Source organism: Macaca fascicularis, chromosome 7 (genome assembly GCF_037993035.2).
Source record: "Macaca fascicularis isolate 582-1 chromosome 7, T2T-MFA8v1.1".
NCBI classification, from domain to species: Eukaryota; Metazoa; Chordata; class Mammalia; order Primates; family Cercopithecidae; genus Macaca; species Macaca fascicularis.
This window is the reverse complement of record NC_088381.1, coordinates 125,926,281-125,951,482: the sequence shown is the minus strand read 5'-3', so window position 1 is coordinate 125,951,482 and position 25,202 is coordinate 125,926,281. Positions and strand designations below refer to the sequence as shown.

General features: G+C 41.5%; 1 protein-coding gene and 1 pseudogene across 4 annotated transcripts in view; one reads left to right on the top strand and one right to left on the bottom strand.

Annotated features, from left to right (window-relative positions):
• ARMH4 (armadillo like helical domain containing 4) overlaps positions 1–25,202 on the top strand; it is a 157,867-nt gene that overhangs the window by 48,390 nt on the left and 84,275 nt on the right. For all 4 annotated transcript variants that reach the window (XM_015453829.4, XM_005561353.5, XM_065548850.2 and 1 more), the window contains one exon: positions 11,914–12,171. In XM_015453829.4, coding sequence (XP_015309315.3) covers positions 11,914–12,171 — 258 coding nt within the window. The remainder of the gene's footprint in view (positions 1–11,913; positions 12,172–25,202) is intronic.
• Positions 6,314–7,331, bottom strand: LOC107130426 (polycomb group RING finger protein 3 pseudogene; annotated as a pseudogene).

Genomic DNA, 25,202 nt, shown 5'->3' with positions numbered 1-25,202 from the left:
AAATGTAATGAAATTCTATACATTCTAAGTCAGCTTAACATTGTGAGTAGCCGGATTTTGTGGTAGTTATTTCAGAAAATTCTAGTATCCCTTAGAACCTTATGATCCTGGAGAGCCATCTACTGGAGAGTTGCTGCACATCCTCAAGACACTTTTAATATTTTCTTTCTGGCTTTTAAGTTTTGCACCCAATTTGATGCCCAAGTTTAAAAAAAAATCTGGAAATAAAAGCAGTGTCACTTCTAGGGCTTCAGTCACTTTATAGGTAGAAACAATGGCTCTTGATTATTATTGGCGCAAGAGTTCCCAGGAAAACGTATGCCTACAAATGTTTCTTCATTGAAAAAGATACCACTGGGATGTGTCAGAGCCATTCCCTTCATAGAAGTGGGAGAAAGACTAATATGTGCTCAGCCCATGTCTGGTGAAGCTACCCTGTTTCTTTTCATGGCATGCTTCTTCTTTTTCACATGGGCTAATTTTTTTTTTCTTTCTTTTTTTGAGACGGAGTCTTGCTCTGTCGCCCAGGATGGAGTGCAGTGGCATGATCTCAGCTCACTGCAACCTCAGCCTCCCGGGTTCAAGTGATTCTCCTGCATCAGTCTCCCAAGTAGCTGGGACTAAGGGTGCGCACCACCACGTCCGTCTAAATTTTGTAATTTTAGTAAAGGCAGTTTTTCACCACGTTAGCCAAGATAGTCTTGATCTCCTGACCTCGTGATTCACTTGCCTTGGCCTCCCAAAGTGCTGGGATTACAGCCGTGAGCCTCTGCACCTGGCCTCCAATTTGTTTACCTTAGATTTAATTTTAAACTTAGTAAAGGGAAGAAAAAGTCACTAAAAGAGAAATTTGACGTGTAAAACTCATGAATAAGTAGACAAAAGATGATGATTCAAACTAATCATTGCTATTCCAAAAAGGCAGAAAATACAGGTGAGACCCTATTCTCCTTGAAAGTCAAGAATAGACAGTAGATGTTGGGGAACAGGTGTTCCTGCTCTGGTTCTTCCTGCCGTCATTGTTGGGATGACACATTCTAAACCAAGGCTTTTTCTCTCTTTGATGCCTTAGTAACAGCCTGGAAGTGCTAGCTGCTTCTGTATCTTCTGGAGGCCTAAAAAAGCCAAAGCTGTGATAAAAATGCAGTGAGAGAAACGGAGCACCTTTGGTGGGAACTGTCTATTAAACAACACATGTTTGTAGCAGAGTCAGGTTACTCAAATTACTCAGGGTCATAGGGCAAAATTTCTCCCATATAGTTTATTGATTTTGTTGAGAGTTAACCTATGATTCTGGTCCTGAACAAAGTGAAAACTCTCGATTTTGGTAACCCTAGACAGAAATATTTGCAATGAATAAAGAAAACAGGTCTGATCTGGAGAGGCAAAAGTTCTAGGTTTGCACAAGCTCATTTAAGCCTCTGCTGTGATATTTGAGCATCCAAGGTGGTTTTTTTTTTCACCGACCAAGTAGCCTGTAAGTAAAACAAAACTTATAAACTTTGTTCCCTATTAGCTAACAATGTAAGTTTGGAGAATAAAACCTGAAAAACCGTTTGAGTCTCTTGGAAGGAAAGCCCCATGTAAGTACAAAGTATTGTCGTGAGCTTTGAACAGCTGTTAAGAGATTGTCAGAGATCTGCCAGACAGATAAAGTTGGCTTAGAGAGCGTACCGTGTAGACACATTTTGTCTGCCTGCCACTTGCAACAGGACATTTCTCTATTTGAGCTGTGGACGCACTGTTTAATATCACTAAGCATCTCTTGGCCATGTGGCACTGTTCTCTGACATTTCTGTTTAACGTTTCTTAGTTTTATTCTTAACTGTTTCAGTTCACCTCAAGTACAGCAGTCAGAAATTGAACTATGTCCCAGTCCCTCTTGCATGCTGAACCATCTACTGTCGGAACACCTAAGTTAGGGTTTTGGCTGACATCTCATCCAGGTTTTTCGCTATTGTTAAGTGTCGGAATTCTTGATGGTGGACATGCTAGCAGGAGCAACAGATTAATCCCAAGTGACTTGATCTCGGTAAGGATGCTATGGAAAAATCCATCAGCTCCATGGCAAGGAGCCCATCATTCCTGCCTGTGCATGCTGGACTCAGTGGAACATGTCTTCTAAGGAGATGCTGGTTCAACAAGAGTGAAAAGGGAATTTTTCATAATGTGGGTTATGTGTTTGGGAGTGGAAACAGTGCAGTTTGTTGGGAGGATTTTGGCTGTGAAGAGAGATGGTTACTTAGAAACCATTCTTCCTGCCCCTTTGCTGCTAGGGTCGCTGTTAGTGTTTGGTGTTATGACATAATCAGTGCCACAGCAACTTGTGAAAAAGAAGTGTCAGTTACGAGGATGAACTTTCCAATTCTAGGTAACTTGACTAGAAGGAACTTTTCAGGCTGAACTCTCTGAACCTTCCTTTCCTGGATTGCAATGTTTTTAGAGATTGTCAGAACAAATATAACTTTACGTCTTTGAGCATTATTACTGGTTATTGACATAGGACATATATCTGCTCTGCATAGTAAATCAAGATTAATTCTTTCTTTCTTTCTTCTTTCTTTCTTTCTTTTCCTTTTCTTTTCTTTTTCTTTTTTTTCTTTTTTTTTTTTGACATGGAGTCTTACTCTGTCGCCCAGGCTGGAGTGCAGTGGCTTGATCTCGGCTCACTGCAAGCTCCGCGTCCTGGGTTCAAGTGATTCTCCTGCCTTAGCTTCTCAAGTGGCTGGGACTACAGGCATGCACCACCATGCCTGGCTAATTTTCGTAGTTTTAGCAGAGATGGAGTTTTACCATGTCGGCCAGGATGGTCTCAATCTCCTGAACTCGTCGTGATCCACCCGCTTTGGCCTCCCAAAGTGTTGGGATTATAGGCGTGAGCCACCATGTCTAGCCCAATTGTTTCTTTTTAGAGGTTCAGTTTTCTTTCTCTATGCTATTTCTATTTGGAATAATTGTGTGTATGTGTCTTTTACCTTGACCTCATGCTTATTTGAAGTTCAGATGAATGAAAATAAAATTCGGGGTTTATTTAAACAAAATTGCAAAACTTAGGCATTACCCTCTAACCTTTAAATATAACTTGGTAGTGTTATTTGATTGAGTTCTTTAATTTTAGTTCTTGGGCCAGGGATCCTGTTATTTTTGGCATAGTTTTATTTGCTGAACGTTTATGGCATGTCATTGTTTGTTGTGTTCAGAGATGTTCATGATGTCATTATTTATCTTGGGTGTAACTAATTGAAAGACTGGCTGAAATACAGATGACTTTCTCTTCAGTTTTTATGAATGGAAGATGAACTCTGGTTTGTTTTACGCCTGTTGGTCTTCTATGTTGCCTTTGTGGTTGCAAGAGTATTCAGAGGAATGTGTTACTGATTGTTTATTAAGTGTTACTCTGTGATTCCTTAGATCTGGGTTTAAAAAACTGCATCTATCTCATTGTTTATGCATTTTTTCATGTATTCATTCATTCATTCATTCATTCTTTCAGAAAATACTTATTGAGCGCTATTGATTGCCAAGTACTTACTAGTCACTGGTGATACAACAGGGGACAAGACCATCTTTCCTTTATTGGATAGTTTTCTACCTTTCTGGTTCAAGTTACTATAACATATATTAGTTTGCTAATTTGAAGAAGGGTGATAATACCTTTTTGTTACTGATCTGTAATAGTAGTCAGGTTCTGTTGGTAATTGAAGCAGGGTACAGGTGACATACAACTGAAGATGTTTAATGGCTATAAAATAATTGTAGGCTCCTAAAAAGAACATTTTCTGGCAGAAAAAGATTATGAGAGAATAAGGTAGACTAAAAGAGAAACCTCATTCTAATAAGGTTGACTTCCTTCTATCTTCTCCACGCAGTTACCAAAACTTTCTTTTTCTATAGCTGTCTTCTCAGGCTAGCTCTATGATTTTGTAAATATTAAAAGGACAAATAGTAAATCTTATAAGTTGCTTTGTGCTGAAGGGTGAAGCTGGTAGTACAAGTAGAAAGCTTTCCTGTTGTATCCCGCATGTAAATCAGAGACCTTCCTTACTTTCCCATAATATAAATTGTATACTACTCAATAAGAAGTTTCTAGAGAGAGTACTCCTCGGTTTTATTGTCTGACACAGAGGAAGGCATCTCATGTTGGACATTTCAGGGCAGAGAGAAGGAGAAGGAAGTCTCTGCCAATGTGAGTGAGTGTGGGAGAGTTTATGAGACATGTTGACCCTAGCAGCATCCTCCAAGTCACATTATAAAGGTACCAGCCTTCTTGTTGGGCTAGGCTTGCTTACCTGCAACCCTCTCTTTGGGATAGATAATAGGTTGGAGTAAAGTGACTTTTGAGGTTCCTTTCATTTTTTATAATTCTATGCTTTAAAGAGAAGAGATTGGCTGAAGGTGTTGGGGACCAAGTAGAAGTTGTCATTGGTGGATGGTAGTGGTCAGAGAACAGTGATCCTGGGAGATCAGGATTGTATAGTTACAATTGTTTTATCAATACAAACCTCTTAGGTTTGTGGGGAGCAAAGGACACTAACATTAATTTTATAATGCTTCAAAAATAAATAAATGGGGTCAGACACAGTGGCTCACAGCTGTAATCCAGCACTTTGGGAGGATCACTTGAACCCAGGAGGCTGAGGCTGTAGTGAGCCGTGTGCACATTACTGCACTCCAGGTTGGGTGACAGAGCAAGACTCCATCTCAAAAAAAAAAAAAAAAAAAATAGTGATCTTTTTAGACAGTTGCTGTCTATAGGAGGAAAGGCCACAAAGTCTTTAAATAGGGTTTTTTTTTTTGGCAGGGAGAGGGACGGGGGTTTGGTTTTATGAATAATAGAAATTTATTTCCTCATAGTTCTGGAGGATAAGTCCAAGACCAAGGTGCCAGCATCTGGCAGGGGTCTTCTTGCTGCATCCTCATGTGGTGGAAGAGCAGAAGAGCATGAGCCCACTCCCATAGCCCTTTTTATAAGGGCACCAGTCTATTAATTTACAAACTTGAATTTTGGAGGATGCATGCAGACCATAGCAGAGAGGATCCTTCCTGCCTCTTCCAGCTTCTAGTGGCTCAAGTATTCCTCAGCTTATGGCTGTATCACTCCAGTGTCTGCCTCCCTCTCCACATAACTTTCTCTTTGTCTCTGTGTCTGTATCTCAAGTCTTTCTCTGCCTTACTTTTTTTTTGAGGTGGAGTTTTGATCTTGTTGCCCAGGCTGGAGTGTAATGGTGCGATCTCGGCTCACTGCAACCTGCACCTCCCAGGTTTAAGCAATTCTCCTGTGTCAGCCTCCCGTGTAGCTGGGATTGCAGGCATGCATCACCACGCCTAGCTAATTTTGTATTTTTAGTAGAGACAAGGTTTCTCCACATTGGTCTGTCTGGTCTTGAGCTCCTGACCTCAGGTGATCCACCTGCCTTGGCCTCCCAAAGTGCTGGGATTACAGGTGTGAGCCACAGTGCCTGACCTCCGCCTTACTCTTATAAGGACTTTTTGTCATTGTACTTAAGGTCCACCAAGATAATCCAAGACTATTTCATCCCCAAATCTTTAACTTACTTGTACTTGCAAAGATTCTTTTACCAAAACGAGGTCACATTTGCAGGTTCTAGGGGCCCAGATGTGGGTTTATCTCTTTGGGGCCACCGTTCCACCCACTGCTATCTCCAAAACACATCTCAAGTCTGTCCACTTTTCCACCTTCACTGCACCACCGTGGTTCTTCTTTCCTGGGACTCCTGCCATCAACCTCTCTTGCTTTCCTTTCTCTACCCCATAACCCATTTTCCACACAGCCTGAGGGATATTTTAAAACCCTACCCCAAACCATGTATCCCTACCTAAGGCCCTCCAGTGCCTTCTCTTACCTGTGCAGAGCTGGTCTCCCGCTGAGAATTTACATCTTCACACAAAACATCACCACCTTGAGGTGAGCTCCCAGTGATTTTGAGCTTATGTGCTCATGCCACTCTTCCACCACCCAGCCCAGCACACCACCAGGTTTCATTTTATTCTCAGCATTTACCACAACTTGGAAGCATTTCTCTCTGTCTCTCTCTCTCCCATTCATTCACCCATCCCTCCTTCAACCCACCTACATACCCATCCATTTGTGAAATTAAAGAACAGAATTCTTCTTTGTGAGGAATATCTTTAGCATATTTTAAAACAATTTCATCACCTACCCTCCTCTCCATACCCTCTCCACCACTTTCTCTTCTATTAATGGTGGGTTATTCATGTCCATGGTCTCTGGGCTTTTCACGTCCTCACTGCTGTTTCCTATCATACTACCTGGCAGGGCAGGAAAAACAAATTGAGATTTTTTTCTGGTTAAAATCTCCAAACAAAGTTGTATATAGAAAGAAAAAACGCAAAGAATTTTAGAAGTGTCATTTTTACCTACGAAATGACTTGCTAGAGTTTCTATTTACGGATTGACTGTTACCTCATTGAAGGACAAAAGGTTAAGATTTTGGCAGTGAACTTCTTTAGCTGTCAGACCATTGCTTGGGCTGTGCAGCAGATGCATTTCCTTTTCAATCCCCACAGCTTGCTGCTGTTGCTTTCCTGCTCATCGCTTCTGTGAAAATCATTGTTCTTTTCCTTCTTCTCTGTTTTGATCTCTTTGTTTGAACTGTCTTCTGCTTTCGTTTCACCATTCTGATGGAAATCTAAGTGTTGTTTTGTGGAACAAGTCTCCCCCTTGATCCGTCCAGGCACTTGCATGCCCAATTTGTGACAGAATTCTCTCTCTGTTTTCATTTCTGCTGCTTGGAGACCTGATACCAATTTGTGAACAGTCGCATGTATGGTGCCGTCATCACCAATGTACTGCAGTAAGTGGATGTGATGCATCATGGTCCTACATGCAGGGCAGGTGGTGTTCTCTTGCAAATACTTTACCAGGCAACCCCTACAGAATGTGTGCAGACACTTGGTCACCCTGGTTGCATCAATGAGGTGCCCACTACACAGGTGGCAGGTGATGTGGGCCTTAGTGTTCCACAGCTTAATCCTTCTGGTCAACTTCTTTGGCTTTTCCTCTGGATATCTGTCTGCTTGTTTTTCTTTCTGCCTTGGCATGGAGGCCCCACATCATCACTCTGACTCACTGGTTCTGCCTCACTCTGCACTCTGGTTCACTTCTGGCCCTTGCTGTTTTTCCGTTTTCTAGCACAGAAACAGTCACTTTTGAGGGATGGCCAGGAGTCCCTGCTACATTGTGAAGCTGTGGTCTTGGTCTTGGGGGTACAGGCAGGGGCACTCCAGGAGAAGGAAGGGGTGCCATTCCTTCCGGATCCAGCCCCAAGAGGACGAGAGAAAACCTGTGAAGAATCTAAAATAAAGACATGGAAGTCCTCAGATAGTTTTAATGGTTCCTGATAGTTTTCCTCATAATCTAAATTTCTATCATTTTTCCTCTATCCAGCCTCCTTTTCAACTTCTCTTTAATTAGAGTCCCTGGTCCACCTTTATAATGACTCCTTCACACACAATCAATACCCTTTCTTACCCTCTCTCTATCCCTCACACTCTCAGTTGAACTCTTCTGGTAAAACTTGCTGCTGGTGAAATCTCTGTGCCTACTCACCTCTCCACCCATGCCTGTACCCAAGCAGCTGAATGTGGCTTGAGAAAAACTCACAACCATCTTAACAGGTCTCACTTTAGATATATGATGTCACATCTGAAGTGGGCCTTGAGAGCTGCCTGGCAGTCCTGCCCCATTTCTCTGAGAATTTACTCGCCCACGACTATTTCACACTTTTTCTTCTCGCCTCAAACCACCAACATTTCTCTTTTCCTTTCCAGTTTTTTTTTTTTTTTTTGAGATGGAGTCTTACTCTGTCTCCCAGGCTGGAGTGCAGTGGCGCCATCTTGGCTCACTGCAAGCTCCGCCTCCCAGGTTCACGCCATTCTCCTGCCTCAGCCTCCAGGGTAGCCGGGACTACGGGCGGCCGCCACCTCACCCGGCTACTTTTTTTTATTTTTAGTAGAGACGGGGTTTCACCATGTTAGCCAGGATGGTGTCGATCTCCTAACCTCGTGATCCGCCTGTCTCGGCCTCCCAAAGTGCTGGGATTACAGGCATGAGCCACTGCGCCCGGCCCAGTTTTTTTATTTGACTGAGAATAACCTTCCTGCACTGTGCCTGTTTCTCTGCCTTTCCTTTTTCCTACCGTTGCAGGGAAGGATGTGTCCAAACAGGCCTGTGCACTGGATCCTGTCTTCTTTTAGTCATTATGAAGAAGCCAATCTGTCCACTATGTGCCAGGCTTATTTTTAAGTACCTTACAAATTAACTAATGAAATCCTTACAACAGCCTTGTGAGGTAGGAATAATGTCAGTTTTACAGATGAGGAGGTTGAGGCACAGCAAAATTCAGCAACATGTGCAAAATCACACAGTCATGATAAATTTGTGCGGCTTCCGAGTCTATGCATGCAGCCCTTGTATAATACCATGTCTCCCAGGATAGTCTCCCACAGCTGCTTCTGTCTTTCCTGCCTCATTGATTGCCCCTCTCGATGAGATCTGACACATTAACTTACAAGCAGGTTCTATTTTCTATAATCTATTTTAAGACCGTACTGTTGACCCTATGTCTCTCTCCAGCTGCACCCTATTTTCTCTGTTTTCCTTTTAGCCAAATTTCTGGTAAGAATTTTTTTGTTTGCTGTGTCTTCTGTTCTAATCTTTTTTTGAACCACTCCAACCTGGCCTTTGTCTGTGTCATTCCTCAGAAACAACTTTTGTCAAGGTCACCCGTGCCCTCCCAATGCCAAGCCAGAGGGACAGTCAGTCTCTTACTCAGACCCTTGGAGATGCTTTCTTCATTTGCCTTCCCTGGCACCACAGACTTCTTGGATTTTCTCCCACCCCGGTGGTTACTCCTGTTTCCCGTGTGGATCTTCCTCTGCTGGTCACCCTCTAAGTGGTGGCTTTCCCCAGGAATGTGGTCTGGACCATTTCCCTTTCTGTCTATACTCACCTTCTTGATAATCTCAGCCAGTCTCAAGGCTTTGAATATTATTAATAAGTTGGCAATTCCCAAACTTTTATCTCTAGCTTTGAAACTTCTCTAGACTTCTAACATTTCCTTGGATGCCATAGGCCATCACACAGTTGCCATATCTCAAATACAAATTCTTGCTTTGACTCTTTATCTTTTGGATCCCGTTTTCAGTCATGTGGGATCTTCCTTTTGCATCTCACATTGTAATTATCAGCAGGGTTCTACCTTGACATTACATCCCAGATCTGACTAGCTCTCTCCTCTTTCCAGATTGTACCCTAGTCCAAAGCACCATAATCTATTCCTGGTTTTTAAATGGACTCCTTATTAGCCTTCTTGCTTCATCTCTTGCTTTGATATAGCCTGTTCTCCATCCTGTTGCTAGAGTCATTCTTTAAAAATATAAGTCAGTACTACCTGTTCCCAAAAAACCTATTGAAATAAACAAAACACTCAAAAAAAAAAAAAAAAAAAAGTCAGAAAGTCAGATCTGGCCCCTGCCTGCTTCTTCCTACCTCATTTCCTGTATTTGCCCTGACCCTCCCAGCCCAGGCTTCTTTGCCATTCTTTGAACACAGCAAGGCCACAGCTGCCTAAGGATTAGGTCCTTCGCTATTTCCTCCACTGGGAATGCTCTTCCTGTAGATGTTGACCTAAATTAAACAAGAGAATTCATTATTTTGGTATGGCCTCTGTTCGAACTTTACCTTGTCAGGAAAGCTTTCTTTAATCTCCCTTTCTAAAATAGCAGTGCCTGGCATTTTCTATCTTCTTGCCAGTTTTAATGAGAGTGTAGAGTCACCTGTCTATTGGTATATCTGTTTGTTTGCTGTGAGTCTCGCTGAGTGGCATATGGGCTCCATAAAGGCAGAGGCATTATTGCTTTGTCCCTAGTGTCTGCAACAGCACCCATTGGGGGTTGATAAATATTTGTTGAATTTTTAGAATAGTGACAGATATTAATCCTACGAAGTTAAAGGACATATAAGAATAAAAAAAGATTGGCCGGGCGCAGTAGCTCAAGCCTGTAATTCCAACACTTTGGGAGGCCGAGACGGGCGGATCACGAGGTCAGGAGATCGAGACCATCCTGGCTAACACAGTGAAACCCCGTCTCTACTAAAAAATACAAAAAAAAAAAAAAAAAACAACAAAACTAGCTGGGCAAGGTGGCGGGCGCCTGTAGTCCCAGCAGGCAGGAGGATGGCATAAACCCAGGAGGCAGAGCTTGCAGTGAGCTGACATCCAGCCACTGCACTCCAGCCTGGGCAACAGAGCGAGACTCTATCTCAAAAAAAAAAAAAAAGAATAAAAAAAGATTAAAGGTTGATTTTTTTAAAATTTAGAAAACCTCTACATGATAGAGGAAAGGTAGTGTGTGTGTAGAAAGTTGTGTAGAAGCAGAAAAGGAGAGTCTCAGAATTCTTGGGTGGCTCCAGTTGTTCTTCCTTCCTTCTTTTCTTCACTATGGGGGAGAATTACCTGTTGCAGTAACTGCTGTGCCGAGAATCAAGGGGAGAGACCAAAGGGAAGGCCTTCTGTGAACTTTGTGGGCACTTACCAGGGGCTTCAGGGGTGCATCCATGGTGAGGATGGGGCCTTGAAGTGTTGCTAGGAGATTAACATTGGTGAAACAAAATGAAATTGGGGATCTTATGTTCCTTAAACCCACTCCACTTGAAGCATTGAAAATGACAACTTGTGGTGAAGTGCCGTGGCTCATACCTATAATACTAGTATTGTGGGAGGTAGAGGGAGGAGGATTGCTTGAGCCCTGGAATTTGAGACTACGGTGAACCGTGATCATGCCACCGCACTCCAGCCTGGGTGATAGAGCAAGACTCCGTATCAAAAAAAAAAAAAAAAAATCAAGAAAATGGCAAATTGTGAATGTTAACTCTTACAATGAAGATAATGGGATAATGGTAATTTTTATTTTTATTTATTTATTTATTGAGACGGAGTCTCGCTCTGTCACCCAGGCTGGAGTGCAGTGGCCAGATCTCAGCTCACTGCAAGCTCCGCCTCCCGGGTTCACGCCATTCTCCTGCCTCAGCCTCCCGAGTAGCTGGGACTACAGGCGCCTGCCACCTCGCCCGGCTAAGTTTTTGTATTTTTAGTAGAGACGGGGTTTCACTATGTTAGCCAGGATGGTCTCGATCTCCTGACCTCGTGATCCGCCCGTCTCGGCCTCCCAAAGTGCTGGGATTACAGGCTTGAGCCACCGCGCCCGGCCTAGGGATAATGGTAATTTTTAATGTGTTGCCTTTCTGACCACTCCTGGTGAATATCCCATTTCCCAATTCCTTTAGAGTTGGATTGAGAATGTTGATGCAATTATTTCCAGTTTCTTGGATTACTCTTCCTTAGAGAGAACAAGATCCAAGAGTGAATTTATGTGCTCCTTACTTAACATTGTTGTGAGTTCTACTCACTGATGTGGATGAATAGAAAAAACCATGCCAAAATAATGAATTGTCTCCTTTAACATTATGAGCTATAAAGGGATGGGAACAGCTTCTTTTAAGTTCTGTTAGTATCCCAGTGTGCTAACTGATAAACTTTTAATGATCTCCAGAAAACAGCAAGGGGATGTTCACTACCCTTGTAAATATAAATAACTTTAATAACAAATCATATTACTTGAACTTTGACGCCCAGTAAACATGACACCTGATACTGAGCTGACATAACTATGGTTTTGAAAGTTTAAACTCTAGGACATGTGGTGGGTGTATAATCCTACAAAGTTCACATTGTCTGACTTTGGCTATAAAGATGTGTTTCAAAAGGCCAAACAATTATTTTGTAGTGTTTGGATCATTTCCAAGGATTCATTTGTTTCAGCATAAACTCATTTTATGTTTATGCTTCCCTTTGATTTCTTTTTGCCTAGAGGGAGAAGAAGACGAGGATGAAGAAGACGAAGAAGATGAAGATGAAGAAGAGGAAGATGAGGAAGAAGATGAGGAAGATAAAGATGCAGACTCGCTGGCTGAGGGCTTGGACGGTGACACTGAGCTGCCAGGTTTCACTCTCCCTGGTATCACATCCCAGGAACCAGGCTTAGAGCAGGGAAACATGGACCTGTTGGAGGGAGCTACCTACCAGGTGCCAGATGCCCTCGAGTGGGAACAGCAGAATCAAGGCCTGGGTAAGAGTCATGTGTATTTCCCTTTTCCTCCCTTCTCCCCTCCTTTTATATTTCTAAGATGACAGCCTTCTTTCATTGCCATCTATTATACAGTAAAATGGATTTTCTGTGTTTATGGGTAGTTTCTACATTTATGGGTGGTTAAGAATATAAGTATAAACTCATCGAAGAAATAACTGATAATTAAAAATTAAAAATTGTCAGTTTATTTCTTCGATGAGTTTATATTTATGCCCTTAAGTAGCCAGGCTCCAAACAGTCTCCAGCTGCCTATTATGAGCACGGTTGCCTGATTTTTGGAAGAAATTCAGTTTTTCCTTCCCAGTTGGGAGACAGTTGTAGGCTTTGGGAGGACATCTGCACAGGGAGGAGATATGTGTAACCAGGATGCTGGACAAGTAGCACCAGGGGAAAGAGTTAACGAACAAATCCATTTTTTGTTCCACTCTGTCCTTTGGGAATTTGTTCCCTAGGGGAAGTTCTTCCCCTGCTTGTAGGCGAGCAGTTGCGCAGTCCCCATGATTTTTCTGTTCAGTCTTGTGGTTGCATTACCTTGTCAAACACAATTTCATTTCAGCAGCTAGGGTGGCCAGACCACTCCATGCTCACCCTCTCTTATTTGTGGCCTGTGCTTGTGGTAAGAGACTTGGAGGATGCAGGCTACTCCTCAGCTCTTCCTTCCACATCAGCAGGGAAGCTCCCCAGTCTGTCCTTTTCCTCTCGTCAGGGGGAGACACTCTTAAGCTCTCAGTGACTCCTTGAGGCCCTATTCCCTTGACCTGAGGTGAAGTAATCTCTTCTCCAAAGAAACTCTTCCTAAAATGCTCCTAGTCTTTCACAACTGGGCACACTGATTCCTTCAGTGTGGCAGATGTTAGGTTTAAGTGTCACAAAAACTGGTAAAAGTACTAGTTTTGGGGATATGTCATTGAAAACTTGGAAGTTGGTCTGGGCCTTTGCTCTGAATGTAATTCCGGGAGTTGCACTCTATAGATTGGCATATACGTTGTAGTTGAAATGTAGCTGGGATTTCCTGTGGAATATGCTACAGGAAGAAGATAGAAAGGGATGGGCTTCCAGTGGACAGACAACATTTCTTGAATTACTTTCTGGCCAAATTCAGCACGCACTGGGCAATGATTACTTTAAAAACATGTCACATGAAACTGATAAAAACTTATAAGGGTATCAAAATATTATAATATCAAAAGACTATAAAACAAACACAAAATAAGATGAACTCTGGTCTGTGAACAAGTGAATGAATATTTGGTCTGAAATCCTTCTGTTCTACATGAGCAGGATTGAAATGAATGAAATAAGATACAAAATACAAAGATAACTTATACAGAACAGGTTGAAAACAGACAAAAATCTACACATAAAGTGACTCCTTGGGTTGTGCACAACTTTATAATATGGAGGTATCATGTACAGTTAAACAGCCTTTCAGTATGGATGGGATGGATATTCAGACACTCTAGCACTTTATTGGAGAGAGGAGTGAGGGAGACAGGGTTGCCTTAGCATAGAATTAGGAACATTATATGGCATCTACCCTGGATTGTGGTCAAAGAAATGAAGTTTCACCACTTACGAAGTGGACTTGCCATCTGTGAGTAATTATAAGTAATTGGAGGGTCTTAGAAAACTATAAGGAGGCTCTGAATCAAGGCTAAAATGATCATTTGGGCTGTAGTATGATCATGCTCCTCAATGCAAATTTACCACTGAATAGGAGTCAGATTTTTAAGGAATCAACTTTACTGAGGTATATATTATACACAATAAATTGCACCCACTGAAAGCGTACGATGTGATGAGTTTTGAGAGTTACATATACCCATGCAACCCCCATCACAATCATGCTGCAGAGCATTTCCATCATCCCACCACCAGTGATTCCTCATGCCCCTTTGCAGTCCATCCCTCCCTCAGCCCCCAACCCCAGGTAACCACTGGCCTTCTTTGGTCACTATAGATTCATTTGCATTTTCTAGAATTTTGTACAAATGACATCATATGGTATATACCATTTCGTGTCTGGCATAGATCACTTAGCATAATGATTTTGAGATTCAACTATGTTGTATGTATCAGTAGTTTGTTCCTTGTTATATGTAACATACACATGTGTACACACATGCATGCACTCACACACATGTCCACACACATATATAGATAGTTGACTAGTATTCAATTGTATGGATATGTTATGTTTTGCTCATCTGGTCACCTGTTGATGAACACCTGCGTTGTTCCCTGTTTTGGCTAATAGCAGTTAAATTTTAAGGCTTGTCAGGCTTGAGGCTTAGGACAAAAAGATCTGTTTTCCTCCTGTCCTGACTCCTGATTTCAGTCCCTTTGGACAACTAAAGTTTCTTTGTTTCTTTCCTTCTTCTTTCCTTCTTTCCTTCTTCTCTCCTTCTCTCCTTCTTTCCTTCCTTCCCTCCCTCCCTCCCTCCCTCCCTTCCTCCCTCCCTTCCTTTCTTCCTTCCTTCTTTTTTTGAGACGGAGTCTCACTCTGTCACCCAGGCTGGAGTGCAGTGGCACGATCTTGACTCACTGCAACTTCTGCCTCCTGGGTTCAAACAATTCTCTGCCTCAGCCTCCCGAGCAGCTGGGACTACAGGCACCCGCCACCATGCCCAGCTAATTTTTGTATTTTTAGTAGAGACAGGGTTTCACCATATTGTCCGTGCTAGTCCCAAACTCTTGACCCCAGGCGATCTGCCTGCCGCAGCCTCCCAAAGTGCTGGGATTACAAGCGTGACCCACCGTGCCCAGCCACAGCTTAAGTTTCTTAAATTAGTGATACCAGTTTAGTAATTTTTTATGCTTTTAAAAATGATTTCTTCAGATCCTGAGTTTTAAAAAATATATCAGACTTTTTCTTGTTATTTACTGTTTCTCTAGGTGTCTCTTAGTTTTTGCTGTTGCTTCTTTTTCTAATAAATTCATTTTGTCAACATATTTTCAGCATTGTGGGTGTCCTGGGAACCAAAGCAAGGAACAAGTATTTCACACTGTTCTTCTTACTGTGAGAAGATTGTGTTTGAGGAGTGTCTAGGTCTAGAATTTTATTAGCCCACCAACCTTTTCTTGGAAGGACAGGAATATTTCCTAGTAATTCATAACAACTTCTGGATCAATATTAAATGGTACAGTTTACTAAATACTCTCAGGTCAGGTAAAATAGTAGAAACCCTTTCTTTCTTTGTGATGGATTTTATGGTAGGTGGAATAATGACTCCCTGAAGATGTCCGTGTCCTAATATCTGGAACCTGTGAATAAATTGCCCTACATGGAAAAAGAGACTTTACTGATTTGATTAAATTAAGGATCTTTAGGCTAGGCACAGTGGCTCACATCTGTAATCCCAGTGCTTTGAGAGGCTGAGGCAGAAGGATTGTTTGAGACCAGGAATTTGAGGACAGCCTGGGGCACATAGCAAGACCCCATCTCTACAAAAACTGCAAAAAGTTAGCTGAGGGTGGTATGTGCCTATAGTCCCAGCTACTCAGGAGGCTGAGGCTGGAGGATCACTTGAGCCAGGTGTATTAGTTCATTCTCATGCTGCTATGAAAAGATACCTGAGACTGGGTAATTTATAAAGGAAAGAGGTTTAATTGACTCAGAGTTCTGCAGGGCTGGGGAGGCCTCAGGAAATTTACAATCATGGCAGAAGGGGAAGCAAACATGTCCTTCTTCACATGGTAGCAGGAAGGAAAATTGCAGTGGGGGAAAAGTCCCCTATAAAATCATCAAATCTTGTGAGAACTCAGTCACTACTATGAGAACAGCATGGGGAAACTGCCCACATAATCGAAGCACCTCCCACGAAGTCCGTCCCAGGACACATGGGGATTATGGGAGGTCCAATTCAAGATGAAATTTGGGTTGAGGCACAGCCAGACCATATCACCAGGAGTTTAAGGCTGGAATAAGCCATGATTATGCCACTGTATTCCAGCCTGGGTGACAGAGTAAAACGCTGTCTTAAAAAAAATAAAAAAAAAAATTAAAGATCTTTAAATTGGAATGGGGAGGTTATCCTGGATTATTGGGCGGGCTCATTATAATTACAAAGGTTCTTGTAAGAGGGAAGTAGGAGGTTCAGAGTCAGAAAAGAAGATGTGATGATGGGAGCAGAGGTTGGAGTGATGTAGCCATTAGCCAAGGAATGCTGTCAGCCTCTAGAAGCTGGAAAAGGCAAGGAAACTGACTCTCCTCCAAGGCCTCTGGAAGTAATACAGCCCTGCCAATATCTTGGTTTTAGCTTAGTGAGACCCAGTTCAGACTTTTGACCTCCAGAACTGCAAAGTAATACGTTTGTGTTATCTGAAGCCACACGTTTGTGGTAATTTATTACAGCCTCTATAGGAAATGGATTCAGATTTCAATAGGTATTTAAGGAGCAGCAGCATTTTGAAAGCAAAGCCTCATGGCAGCTATGCTCAGAGTGTAAACATTGTGAAATTACATATACTTTTTCCTGTAATGAATCAATAAAAATGCAAACACTGAGATCCTTTGAAAAGTAATTCTATTTAATATGATAACACTTTAATTGGCTGTCCGCTTCATTCCTATTTTTAAATGGGGTTGTTTTATTTATAGGTTATCACCTCCATTTTTACCATATGAATGGTATTCCAAAGCAAATGCTAAAACCCATATAAATTTTTAAAAATGAACAGATTGAGGTGGGTAGTGAACTAAAAATAATGCAAACGCTTGGAATAGATTATAGTCTTACTTCCTGTGAAGTGCCAAGAGCAGGAACATAGATGACTTTCTAAGGCAAAGCAGTAGATTCAGGCCTCAAATTTTCTGTGCTTCTGTTTTCTGCACTGTTACATATGCATTGCCTCTGAAGCTTTGGAGGGAGAGAACTTTGTTTCTTTATCTTGCCTCTGGGAATTGTGACTGTGGAGTGAACTGTGTGTTGTTGGGATAGAGAGCATCAGGAGTGAAAGTTCCATGTTTATGAGGTGTATTGACAGATGGGTCAAATGCTAGTAGCATATAGGAAGCTCTCTATTCACATATGCAGAATTAATTTCTTCTCTCATCTAACAGGTTCATTTTCACATTTATTAACAAGAACCTGTACAGAGAGCAGACTTTGTGACCCACACCACTTCTTATCCTGTTGCTATAATAAATCACACAATTATCCTCCCTAAAGTGTAAAAATCAATATGACCAAAGATGAATCAAGATATCTATTTTAATGTTTATTTCCAATGTAATTAATACCTAGAAATTCATTTCTTTTTTCTTGCTATATTTGTTAAAATGCCTTCAGGTACAGATTGTAGAAATCCTAACTTAAATTTGTTTATAGAATGAAGAAATCCATTTTTTTCCCTCAAAACAAGAAGTCCAGAAATAAAACTCCTGGTCTATTGATGCAGAACCCCAATTGTCAGCAGTGACACAAGTTTTTTCCATTTTGCTGTGCATCCTTGGTGTGTTGATTTGGCCCTCAGGCTGGCTTCCTTTTAGTTGCAATGGCTGCAACAATTTCAGGTTTAAGAAAAGACATCGTTCAGAGAAGGAAGGCAACTGTCTTTTCACTGTGCTTCTTTCTTTCTTTCTCTCTTTTCTTTTCCTTTCCTTTCCTTTCTTTTCTTTTCTTTCTTTCTTCCTTTCTTTTTTTTTTTTTCTGAGATGGAGTCTTACTTTGTCACCCAGGCTGGACTGCAGTGGTGTGATCTTGGCCCACTACAACCTCCACCTTCCGGTTTCAAGTGATTCTCCTGCCTCAACCTCCCCAGTAGCTGGGATTACAGGCATGCACCATGCCTGTAATTTTTGGATTTTCAGTAGAGATGGTGTTTTGCCATGTTGGCCAGGCTGATCTTGAACTCCTGACCTCAAGTGATCTGCCTGCCTTGGCCTCCCAAAGTGCTGGGATTACAGGCATGAGCTACTGTGCCTGGCCCACTGTGCCTCTCCCCTCCCTTCCCCTCCCCTCCCCTCCCCTCTCCTCTCCTCTTTTCCACAGGGTCTCACTCTGTGTCCCAGGCTGGAGTGCAGTGGTGTGATCTCAGCTCATTGCAACCTCCACCTCTCGGGTTCAAGTGATTCGCCTGCCTCAGCTGCCCGAGTAGCTGGGATAACAGGCACATACCACCACAGCCCAGCTAATTTTTTGTATTTTTACTAGAGAGGGGTTTCACAATATTGGCCAGGCTGGTCTTGCACTCCCGACCTCAAGTGGTCTGTCTGCCTTGGCCGCCTAGAGTGCCGAGATTACAGGTGTGAGCCACTGTGCCTGGCCACTGTACTTCTTTCTTAAGAGAGAGGCAGCCTTTCAAGAATCCCCCAGTAGACTATACCATGCCCCTGCTTGGGTGAGATTAGGTTCATGGCCATATCTGAACAATTGTTGGCAAGGGGCATGTAGTCACATGATGGGTGGAATGGATGGAGCCAGGGGGCAGTTACCACGTGTGTCACACGTGGTTTCTGTGTTGTTCTGTTTTCTTCTCTTGTTGGTGATACACATCTATGTCTCTTCTATCCTCTAAGAATCCCATGACCAATCTGGTTAAATTATTATCTTTATTTGGTTTGAGTTCATGAGTTCTGGTTGAGAGCTTGAGGGTGGCATTGTTCCATCTCAAGAAGAGATCATTTTTGGCTACTTTAGAGTTTGGTTGATGTTCCAGATCTATAAAGCTATCGGTTTGTTGTTTGAGAATTATTATAGCTGTCTTTACTTTTTTCTTTTTTTTTTTTTTAATTATACTTTATGTTCTAGGGTACATGTGCACAATGTGCAGGTTTGTTACATACGTATACATATGCCATGTTGGTGTGCTGCACCCATTAATTCGTCACTTACATTAGGTATATCTCCTAATGCTATCCCTCCCCACTACCCCCACCCCACAACTGGCCCCAGTGTGTGATATTCTCCTTCCTGTGTCCAAGTGATCTCATTGTTCAATTCCCACCTATGAGTGAGAACATGCGGTATTTGGTTTTCTGTTCTTACGATAGTTTGCTGAGAATGATGGTTTCCAGCTTCATCCATGTTCCTACAAAGGACATGAACTCATCCTTTTTTACGGCTGCATAGTATTCTATGGTGTATATGTGCCACATTTTTTTTATCCGGTCTGTCAGTGATGGACATTTGGGTTGGTTCCAAGTCTTTGCTATTGTGAATAGTGCCGCAATAAATATACGTGTCCATGTGTCTTTATAGCAGCAATTTATGATCCTTTGGGTGTATCCCCAGTAATGGAATGGCTGGGTCAAATGGTGTTTCTAGTTCTAGAAACTTAAGGAATCCCCACACTGTCTTCCACAATGGTTGAACTAGTTTACAGTACCACCAACAGTATAAAAGTGTTCCCATTTCTCCACATCCTCTCCAGTACCTGTTGTTTCTTGACTTTTTAATGATTGCCACTCTAACTGGTGTGAGATGGTATCTCATTGTGGTTTTGATTTGCATTTCTCTGATGGCTAGTGATGATGAGCATTTTTTCATGTTTCTGTTGGCTGCATAAATGTCTTCTTTTGAGAAGTGTCTGTTCATATCCTTTGCCCACTTTTTGATGGGGTTATTTGTTTTTTCCTTGTAAACTTGTTTGAGTTCTTTGTAGGTTCTGGATATTAGCCCTTTGTCAGATGAGTAGATTGCAAAAATTTTCTCCCGTTCTGTAGGTTGCCTGTTCACTCTGATGGTAGTTTCTTTTACTGTGAAGAAGCTCTTTAGTTTAACTAGATCCCATTTGTCAATTTTGGCTTTTGTTGCCATTGCTTTTGGTGCTTAAACATGAAGTCGTTGCCCATGCCTATGTCCTGAATGGTATTGCCTAGGTTTTCTTCTAGGATTTTTATGGTTTTAGGTCTAACATTTAAGTCTCTAATCCATCTTGAATTAATTTTCTTATAAGGAGTAAGGAAGGGATCCAGTTTCAGCTTTCTACTTATGACTAGCCACTTTTCCCAGCACCATTTATTAAATAGGGAATCCTTTCCCCATTTCTTGTTTTTGTGAGGTTTGTCAAAGATCAGATGGTTGTAGATGTGTGGTATTATTTCTGAGGGCTCTGTTCTGTTCCATTGGTCTATATCTCTGTTTTGGTATCAGTACCATGCTGTTTTGGTTACTGTAGCCTTATAGTATAGTTTGAAGTCAGGTAGCATGATGCCTTCAGCTTTGTTCTTTTGACTTAGGATTGTCTTGGCAATGTGGGTTCTTTTTTGGTTCCATATGAACTTTAAAGTAGTATTTTCCGATTCTGTGCAGAAAGTCATTGGTAGCTTAATGGGGATGGCATTGAATCTATAAATTACCTTGGGCAGTATGGCCATTTTCACAATATTGATTCTTCCTATCCATGAGCATGGGATGTTCTTCCATTTGTTTGTGTCCTCTTTTATTTCCTTGAGCAGTGGTTTGTAGTTCTCCTTGAAGAGATCTTTCACATGCCTTGTAAGTTGGATTCCTAGGTATTTTATTCTCTTTGAAGCTATTGTGAATGGGAGTTCACTCATGATTTGGCTCTCTGTTTGTCTGCTATTGGTGTATAAGAATGCTTGTGATTTTTGCACATTGATTTTGTATCCTGAGACTTTGCTGAAGTTGCTTATCAGCTTAAGGAGATTTTGGGCTGAGACGATGGGGTTTTCTAAATAGACAATCATGTCATCTGCAAACAGGGGCAATTTAACTTCTTCTTTTCCTAATTGAATACACTTTGTTTCTTTCTCCTGCCTGATTACCCTGGCCAGCACTTCCAGCACTATGTTGAATAGGAGTGGTGAGAGAGGGCATCCCTGTCTTGTGCCAGTTTTTAAGGGGAATGCTTCCAGTTTTTGCCCATTCAGTATGATATTGGCTGTGGGTTTGTCATAAATAGCTCTTATCATTTTGAGATACGTTCCATCAATACCGAATTTATTGAGAATTTTTAGCATGAAGGGCTGTTGAATTTTGTCAAAGGTCTTTTCTGCATCTATTGAGATAATCATGTGGTTTTTGTCTTTGGTTCTGTTTATATGCTGGATTATGTTTATCGATTTGCATATGTTGAACCAGCCTTGCATCCCAGGGTTGAAGCCCACTTGATCATGGTGGATAAGCTTTTTGATGTGCTGTTGGATTCGGTTTGCCAGCATTTTATTGAGGATTTTTGTATTGATGTTCATCAGGGATATTGGTCTAAAATTCTCTTTTTTTGTTGTGTCTCTGCCAGGCTTTGGTATCAAGATGATGTTGTCCTCATAAAATGAGTTAGGGAGGATTCCCTCTTTTTCTGTTGATTGGAATAGTTTCAGAAGGAATGGTACCAGCTCCTCCTTGTACCTCTAGTAGAATTCGGCTGTGAATCTGTCTGGTCCTGGACTTTTTTTGGTTGGTAGGCTATTCATTATTGCCTCAATTTCAGAGCCTGCTATTGGTCTATTCAGGGATTCAACTTCTTCCTGGTTTAGTCTTGGGAGAGTGTATGTGTCCAGGAATTTATCCATTTCTTCTAGGTTTTCTAGTTTATTTTCATAGAGGTGTTTGTAGTATTCTCTGATGGTAGTTTGTATTTCTGTGGGGTTGGTGGTGATATCCCCTTTATCATTTTTTATTGCATCTATTTGATTCTTCTCACTTTTCTTCTTTATTAGTCTTGCTAGCAGTCTATCAATTTTGTTGATCTTTTCAAAAGGTAGCTCCTGGATTCATTGATTTTTTTGAAGGGTTTTTTGTGTCTCTATCTCCTTCAGTTCTGCTCTGATCTTAGTTATTTCTTGCCTTCTGCTAGCATTTGAATGTGTTTGCTCTTGCTTGTCTAGTTCTTGTAATTGTGATGTTAGGGTGTGAATTTTAGATCTTTCCTGCTTTCTCTTGTGGGCATTTAGTGCTATAAATTTCCCTCTACACACTGCTTTAAATGTGTCCCAGAGATTCTGGTATGTTGTATCTTTGTTCTCATTGGTTTCAAAGAACAACTTTATTTCTGCCTTCATTTCATTATGTACCCAGTAGTCATTCAGGAGCAGGTTGTTCAGTTTCCATGTAGTTGAGTGGTTTTGATTGAGTTTCTTAGTCCTGAGTTCTAGTTTGATTGCACTGTGGTCTGAGAGACAGTTTGTTATAATTTCTGTTCTTGTACATTTGCTGAGGAGTGCTTGACTTCCAACTATGTGGTCAATTTTGGAATAAGTGTGATGTGGTGCTGAGAAGAATGTCTATTCTGTTGATTTGGGGTGGAGAGTTCTTTAGATGTTTATTAGGTCCGCTTGGTGCAGAGTTGAGTTCAATTCCTGGATATCCTTGTTAACTTTCTGTCTCGTTGATCTGTCTAATGTTGACAGTGGGGTGTTAAAGTCTCCCATTATTATTGTGTGGGAGTCTAAGTCTCTTTGTAAGTCTCTAAGGACTTGCTTTATGAATCTGGGTGCTCTTGTATTGGGTACATATATATTTAGGATAGTTATTTCTTCTTGTTGAATTGATCCCTTTACCATTATGTAATGGCCTTCTTTGTCTCTTTTGATCTTTGTTGCTTTAAAGTCTGTTTTATCAGAGACTAGGATTGCAACCCCTGTCTTTTTTTGTTTTCCATTTGCTTGGTAGATCTTCCTCCATCCCTTTATTTTGAGCCTATGCGTGTCTCTGCATGTGAGATGGGTCTCCTGAATACAGCAAACTGATGGGTCTTGACTCTTTATCCAGTTTGCCAGTCTGTGTCTTTTAATTGGACCATTTAACCCATTTACATTTAAGGTTAATATTGTTATGTGTGAACTTGATCCTGTCATTATGATATTAGCTGGTTATTTTGGTCGCTAGTTGATGCAGTTTCTTCCTAGTATCGATCGACTTTACATTTTGACATGTTTTTGCAGTGGCTGGTACCTGTTGTTCCTTTCCATGTTTAGTGCTTCCTTCAGGAGCTGTTGTAGGGCAGGCTTGGTGTTGACAAAATCTCTCAGCATTTGCTTGTCTGTAAAGGATTTTATTTCTTCTTCACTTGTGAAACTTAGTTTGGCTGGATATGAAATTCTGAGTTGAAAATTCTCTTCTTTAAGAATGTTGAATATTGGCCCCCACTCTCTTCTGGCTTGGAGAGTTTCTGCTGAAAGATCTGCTGTTAGTCTGATGGGCTTCCCTTTGTGTGTAACCTGACCTTTCTCTCTGGCTGCCCTTAACATTTTTCCCTTCATTTCAACTTTGGTGAATCTGACAATTATGTGTCTTGGAGTTGCTCTTCTTGAGGAGTATCTCTGTAGCATTCTCTGTATTTCCTGAATTTGAATGTTGGCCTGCTTTGCTTGATTGGGGAAGTTCTTCTGAATAATATCCTGCAGAGTGTTTTCCAACTTGGTTCCATTCCCCCCGTCACTTTCAGGTACACAAATCAGACGTAGATTTGGTCTTTTCACATAGTCCCATATTTCTTGGAGGCTTTGTTCATTTCTTTTTACTCTTTTTTCTCTAAACTTCTCTTCTCGCTTCATTTCATTCATTTGATCTTCAATTGCTGATACTCTTTCTTCCAGTTGATCGAGTTGGTTACTGAAGCTTGTGCATTTGTCACATAGTTCTCATATCATGGTTTTCTTCTCTGTCAAGTCGTTTATGGACTTCTCTGCATTGGTTATTCTAGTTACCCATTCGTCACTTCTTTTTTCAAGGTTTTTAGTTTCTTTGCGCTGGGTTTGTAGCTCCTCCTTTAGCTCTGAGAAGTTTAACTGACTGAAGCCTTCTTCTCTCAACTCGTCAAAGTCATTCTCCGTCCAGCTTTGTTCCATTGCTGGCGACCAGCTGCGTTCCTTTCGAGGGGGAGAGGCACTCTGATTTTTTGAATATTGAGCTTCTCTGCTCTGCTTTTTCCCCATCTTTGTGGTTTTATCTACCTTTGGTCTTTGATGATGGTGACGTACAGATGGGGTTTTGGTGTGGGTGTCCTTTCTGTTTGTTAGTTTTCCTTCTAACAGCTGCAGGTCTGTTGGAGCTTGCTTGAGGTCCACTCCAGTTAGACTACTCCCAGTTAGGCTCTCCCAGTTAGGCTACTTGGGGGTCAGGGACCCACTTGAGCAGGCAGTCTGTCCGTTCTGTCTTTACTTTTTTCAAAAGTCTACATATAATATTGGAATTGACACTTGATGAGGAAGTGGTATATTTTTCTCTGGAAATCCTTAACAAATATGATGCTCAATTAATGGTCTAGATATGTTTGTGTAAAACAGAGGAATGGAGGGGAGCACTCATGTGTCTATCTTTTAACCAGACGTTCATTATGCACCTACAAAATGTGTGCTGTATGTTCTGAAAATAGTGAGAGACTGACAGATAAAGAGATCCATAATCATGGGGCAGAGTGTGGTCCCATAAATGTGAGGTCAGTGGCTGAGCAATTCTACAGTGAGGTAGTGAATCATCACTTATCACCAGGGCTAGCTTTGAGTGGGCAGCCATCTCATTTGAGATGTGACTTCAGGGATGCACTCTCTGATCCTCTAATTTATATCAGCCTTGCTGTCCTCACACAGTGCCTGCTTTCCAATATTAGAGCCTTCCTTTGCATTGATATGTGTCTTCAGAAGGCCTTAGAAAAATGCAGAACTGCTATCTGGGTAGAACAACTCATTAAGACATTATCATTTATTATGCTCTATAAGGGATTAATTTATCAGGTTCATTAGCTGCTAATTTGGCAAGATGAAAGGGAGAGGAACATAAGATGCATGTGTTTTGAATTGGTAGGCAAGTAGAATGCATTACAGCCTAAGTGTGGGAAGTAGGCCTTCTGGAAACAGAGCACTTGACTGTGAGGAAGTGAGACCCTTTGCCCTAAAATATGTCAGCACTCTCTTCTCTTCCTCCTCTTTCTTATTATCCATTTAAAACACTTAACATGTAGCTAAGATTGACTACTTAATATAGTGCAACACAGACTGTGGCAGCAAGGAAAAGATGCTTTGCAAAAAATAGTGGGAAGTGTGAGATTTCAAACAGCTCCTCATTGCAACAAATGTCAGTGTATTTTGATGTATAACATGTTAA